General features: G+C 52.9%; 1 protein-coding gene across 1 annotated transcript; it reads right to left on the bottom strand.

The window, feature by feature from the left end:
* Positions 1-2,185: 2,185 nt before the first annotated feature.
* On the bottom strand, positions 2,186-3,134 carry BZA05DRAFT_391747 (uncharacterized protein). Its single transcript, XM_051483014.1, has one exon. The coding sequence runs from the start codon at positions 3,037-3,039 to the stop codon at positions 2,401-2,403; it is 639 nt and encodes a 212-aa protein (XP_051341804.1). The 5' UTR covers positions 3,040-3,134; the 3' UTR covers positions 2,186-2,400.
* Positions 3,135-6,124: the final 2,990 nt, after the last annotated feature.

The following is a 6,124-nucleotide window of genomic DNA, read 5'->3' as shown; positions in this document are numbered from 1 at the left end:
TACGATCGCAATGGATAGAGTTTAAGACCCCTCCCCCCGCACTTCTCCAGCCAGCTTCCATCTCCATCTACATCTTGAACTCGATCGGTCCCGATCACCATTGCCAACATCCAATACCCAATATCCAACACTCAGTATCCTAAATCCAACACCCAATTCAAAGATGGCGATGACCAACGACAACGCTCCCCCCACCTCGCAGTCAAACACTCGCACCAGCTCGACCAGGTGAGTCCCCCGGGAATGTTTTATTTCCGGCCCTGCATTATGCATATGAATTATGAAACTGATCCAAGACCTACCCAGCAACGTCTTTGGCATAGATCTATCCGCATACACCATGTGCATGACACAACAACAATCCCAAGCCCAACCCCAGCCACAATCCCAGGAGGCCGACACGCAAATGACCCGCTGGCTCACGTCGAACGACCGACTGGAGCGTGCGCTTGCTGGGACACTGCCCTCGTCCATGCGCAAACACCACCACGACCAACGCCACCACAAGGGACCCAGCAGCTCGACAGCAGCGACGAACGGCAGTTCCGTAAGGAGCGCGGCGGCTAGACAAGGAATTGTTAAGAAGAAGACGGCGACGACAATGGGCAGGGATCGCTTCAGGATTCGCGATGAGCAGGAGCGGTGCGCGGATTTTGCACTGCTTGCTGTCACCACTACCGCCGCCGAGGCGGCCGAAGAGCGGCAAGAATGAGGGTGGGAATGAGAATGAGAACGACAGGACATGAACACGCCATGCTATGCTATCTTCCGAGCCCCGACGGAGAGGAGGCAGCGGAGCGAAAAAACCAACCGGAGCGACTTTCTTCTTCTTTCTTCTGTTATTTCTTCTTTTGCTGGTGTTATTCCTTCTACTTTTCATGGTGTTCTTCCTTTCCTGGCGTTATAATACCTATTTCCTTATTTCCTTTCATTTCCTTGGTGCGCTCCAGATACCAGTTACGTGTATTTTTTCTAGACAAAAGGCCAGGGCCAGGGCTAGTGAGGAGGGGATGGGAGATTGGACGGTGGACGGTGGAACCTGGATGGGGAAACGGGCAGAGTGTGCATTGCCATTGCTATGGTGTGGACAGACAATCGATTGGACGGGGAAAAACGAAAGCTGGCTGCATAGGGAGGGTGGGGGGATATACTTCCATGGCCATGGCCATGGGAGAGTACCTACCTCGTGGATACTGGATACTGGATCGGTTGACGGACGGACATCATGGTGGGGACCCGGGGAGCGGGTGAGCCTATGGGGGATGGGGGATGCGCGGGGTGGACTTACGGGGGTTTCACGCTGGAGGAGCTGCGATTGATTGGCATGGTTCCGGGAGGGTTTCTGAATACGAGCTGGGGGGGGCGTACCGGTAGAGCGGAGGAGCTCGGAGGAGTCGATTCTGGCAGGTGGCAGGTGGCAGGGTGAAGGGTGGAACTGATGGAAGGGGAACATGCACTTTGACGACGGATGGGCTGGACGAATGGGCTGGACGGCAGGTGGATACTCACGATACCTATGGGATGGGTGGCTTTACGATTACGATTACTCTAGATGTTTTTTTCTTGTATATACTATATCTCTAGACTCTACCTGTACTATATCTACTATACCTTTACTCTTCTACATACTTAGATACCCAACATACTCAACATACCAGTACTTACTACTTTATCGAGATTCGAACGCAAGTCGTCCGTCCACATGATATATCTACCACGGCAGTGGCAGCCAATAATTGCAAGTCTAAGCTCACGAGTGACGAGAGACAGTGTATTACTAGACGTCTGATGTACGGTAGATATACCTAGAGTACGCGAGGAATTGGCGTCGGGCGTCGGGCGTCACAGCAGGACCCAGGTGCCATGGCACCTAGAGCATGTATCTGTTCATCTGTCCCCGGGGGCCAGCTGTCAGGGCGCTAGGTACCGGCAGTTCACCTTGTTTTTGAGGGTATAAAAAGAAAGTACCGAGAAGTCAAAGTTGTAGGTGTGACAACTATTCTAGGTACTCTACGTGGGGTGCGGAGTGCGGAGTGATTCCTCTCCATCATCTACTCTACTGTCCTCTGCTACATATCACCGGTACATACCGGTAGTCTGTAGAGTAGTACCGTCGTCAAACCCGCAATCCAAGACAATCCCGAACCGCCTTCGCGCTAGAGTGGACTCTAGCGTAGAGCAGCATCTCCGAGTCCATCGCCCGTGCTTCGACATCTTACCATCTTACCGTCTTACTCCTTGCGTCCCAAGTCCCGCTGTCCTTCACTATCGGCATCAGCATCGGCATCACCTCACCGAGTCACCTTGTCACCGTATCTATAATACCTACGGTACTACGGTAGGTACATGCATAACTAACTCGAGGCAGGTTCTCAAAGTTCCGCCCCCTTCGTAATACTGCTACATACAGGTGTATGCACAAATGGCCAACCGACGAGGCTCCTGTTTCCCTAGCCTGCCTGCTATTTCCCATGACGATACGATCAACGTTCTCTCTCGCCAGCCTTTCCAAGTTGATCGACGCTCTCTCGAGTCTCGCCAGCGGCCAGCCTTGCCAGTTGCCACGACACACTGGGTAGCTGGGTGCTGGTTATGAATAGACTGTGAGGTATCTATTATGTTTGCAAGACGTCCCCGACGCCGTCCACTACCGCACAACTCTGCTGACTGGCGTCGCGGCCTGCCAAACGAACCGTCGTGAGCGAGCGTCTGAGGTCTCGCCCCCCCATGGATCGTGATCGTGATCGTACCAGGTGCCTGCCGCCCACACGGAATGAACACGAAGTCTCCGCCCGCCAACAAGGCGTCCAGTCGTCGAGAAGGAGAAGGAGGAAGAAGATAGGGAGTGCAATATAATAAGCTGCCGTGGCCAGTCCGTAGGAGTAGATCCGCGAGACGCCGAGACCTCAGACTGGGAGACCCTCGTAGGCGGGGAGGGTGAAAGGTACCTACCATCCACTGGGCCTGCCGGATTTTCCCTACATACGTCATGTTCCCTACGTCGGTGTTCTCGAGGACGAGTCTCTGGAATACACACATTTCATCGCGGAGGGCTCCGCAGGGCTTGCTTGCTACGGAGCAGTGGCCGTTTGGATCCAGTGGTGGCCGATTTACAGACTTGCAGTGCCATCACATCCGGAAACTCCTCGAGAACAATAGGAGGAGACCGGAGGTTGATGATTGACACAGTTACTTTATGTCTTCTGCTCTCCACCTCCGGGAGCTTGCCTTGCCCTGTCCCCGTACATACCCCCGAATCACGGGTAGCCACCTTTCGTGTTTGCTCCTACATAATTATCATGCGGATCATCGAAGCTGATTACTCCATGAAACCGATTGTATGTGTGTAGGTAGGCTTCCTGCGAATACTTGCTGCCTCCCAACTCATGGACAACCGAGGACGTGTGCAGTATGCAGTATAGTGTGCAGTGTGCACACCCAAATTCCAATCGTGGCAGAGAAATCGGGAAGCGCAACTTCAGTATTACACCAGCACCGATCCATCGATCGACGGCACTACTAGTAGATAGCGATTGCTTTTTGCCAATCGACTCTGGAGTCTGAACGAATAGCAATCGACTCGCCGATTCGCCGATTCGCAGACTCAACCAATGATTGCGACTGCGACTGCTCGAGGCTTAGACTTGGGGGGGCAGTCTGAGAGGTGTTAAGACTGGACGGATGGACGGACGGTGGTCGACTGCAGTCGACGGCCAAGTGTGGCGCCATATGGTCCGTGCGGTGGCTTGAACACGTGGCGGATTGGAGCTGCGAGGACCTTGCCTGCAGTGTCAACACCTGGTAATTTTGAGGCTCTTTACATATGAATATTCCTTTTATCCATTCGACTAGCAGGCCTCAGAAATCTCGGATTTGACGGATTATTTTCATGACGTAGTCCGTCAAAACCTCAGGACTGCAGTCCGGCTCCTCGGACCTCGACCAACACGCCGACAGTCAGTCCGAAAGGTCGTGGGCGGAATAACAGCGCGGAGGACGGAGCCGCTCGGTGAGGCAGTGAGGCTACGCCGAATGTCCGAAGGGGCTTTCAGGAGGAGCGAGATGGCATCAGTGTAACTAGGTATGGGAGCACTGGTTGAGGCGCCTCTGTGTTGCGGTGAGCGGCGGAATGAAAGATCCTAGTGTCGCTACGGGGGTGTGACCAGGATCAGACCCAATGCGGAGGGCCAACGTTGGATTGTTTTTCTATTGTTTCTATTCTTGTCTGTTCGTCCCGACTCTTGTGGGTTCGTCCCCTGTTCTTCACATCATACACAGAACATAAACCCACACGCGATTCATCACACCTCTTTTTTGTCTCATCACGTTTTTGCGTTCCTCAGCACCTAAGGCCCTGTTCGCGCACCCATTATCTCATCCTGCTACCACACAAATTGGAAAACCATTTTTCCACTCATAATTTGAGGTGGCAGGTGTTCGCTACAACCCATTATCTCACCCATTATGTCAAGTTGGCCTGCGCCACAATAAAAAAAGGGGGGGGAGTCTCCAACCTCAACCTCAACCACTATCATCACCACGATAATTCAACAACTGGAACAGCAAAAAAAAATATTGAAGAGATCGGACAAGTGTTTACTGCTTGCTCGGCAGGAAATTTCATTCCTCGGCAGAATTTGGAACTTCTGGAAGCTGAAGACTGTGGAAGCGATGGGTTTTATTACAAGTGTCATCCGGGAAGCATTGCAAGAGTCAATCAACTCACACAGTTACAGTCATTGAAAGAATGACTCTAGTAATTGGAGAAATGACTCTAGTCAAGGAGGAGGAATGACTCCAGTCACCAAGTAGGAATGACTGAGTAAATCCGCGAGACTCCCAGCCATTTTTCCATTGCATTTGAGGCTGAGGACACGTATTACATGATGGTTCACTTCCGCTCGCTACTCTTACTGGCTAGCTTCTATGTAGCACCTGCAGTGGATGTGGCGTCGCAATGTCTAGGTAGTTCAGAAGTCTGTGCGCCGAATCGACATAATGCTAAAGGCATTATGTCGCGCTATAGGCTTGGCACATCCACAAAATGAGATAATGGTGTGCGCGAACAGGGCCTAAGTACCTAACTTAGTACCCTGCTCTGGGGAATGTGCGCACTGCACAACGCAGGCCTCGGCACTCAAATGCAACCTCACATTCCATCGACGGCATGGAGGCTCACCATTCACGGGAAGCGAATCGATTATTTGGGGGATCTACGGTACCTACCCTTGCGCGGGCCGTCCTTATTGGATCGCCGTGTTTAGGCCTCAGCATTCCACATCCTCTGCTCCATGAATTGATTGCTACATAACATGTGCGCGACGGCCAGGATCTACTCCGTGGGGGGAGGGAAGGGGGAGGGAAACGTTACCCCCCGTGGGGCCTGTGGAACTTGGAAGCGCGGGCACAGTTGGTGGGATTCATTGAGGGGAATGCGGTAACATCAGCCCACAGTCTGAGGTCGGCCCTTGGACTGTGTTACTCATGATGTGCTGGTGTCGACCGGCGAGTCGTGACACCCAATGCGGAATGCCCACAGCAGTCCTTCAAAAGAGCGCGTTTCCCCGCAATCCCCATCGTGCCGAATGCAAGCACACCTGGAGAACGGATATTACAATCAACCAGCAGAAGAAAACAGCGGGGAAACAAGAAAAAAGTGAAAACATCCACGCTGAGGACTTTGCTGCGCTTTCTCTTACTCTTCCGATACCTATCTTTACCTTGCACCGAGCGCACATCGCGGACACGCATCGACAGGGCAAAACTTCATTGCTCGGATCATGGAGTTGGATGCCCATGGACGGCTGGTCTCCGGCTCTCGTGTAAGTGCATTGAGGGGATCACACGGACTTGCATGGGGTGGTAGAGGTAGTGGTAGAGGTGACAGCGACGCCGGAGCAGGAAATAGGTTCGTGATCCACGCTTTGTTTGATGGTAGGAGAATTGACACGCCTACTCTAGCGTCTGCAAATTCTTTGCCCGTTCCGGAGGCTGTGTAAACAGTGATTGCAAGTACAAACACGAGGCCGGCGGGGCGCAGACGATGGGCACATGCCACACCTTCGACCGTACGGGCAAATGTCGGAACGGTGCCAACTGCAAGTACAAACACGAGGCCGGCGGG

Source organism: Tricharina praecox (genome assembly GCF_024521635.1).
Source record: "Tricharina praecox strain CBS 144465 chromosome Unknown BZA05scaffold_6, whole genome shotgun sequence".
Classification (NCBI taxonomy): Eukaryota; Fungi; Ascomycota; class Pezizomycetes; order Pezizales; family Pyronemataceae; genus Tricharina; species Tricharina praecox.
The sequence above is the reverse complement of the archived record's forward strand: the minus strand, read 5'-3'. Positions and strand labels throughout refer to the sequence as shown.

Bases quoted from the DNA above. Each gene is read 5' to 3' on its own strand.
- BZA05DRAFT_391747 (XM_051483014.1), bottom strand. From the start codon at position 3,039: ATGTGTGTATTCCAGAGACTCGTCCTCGAGAACACCGACGTAGGGAAC.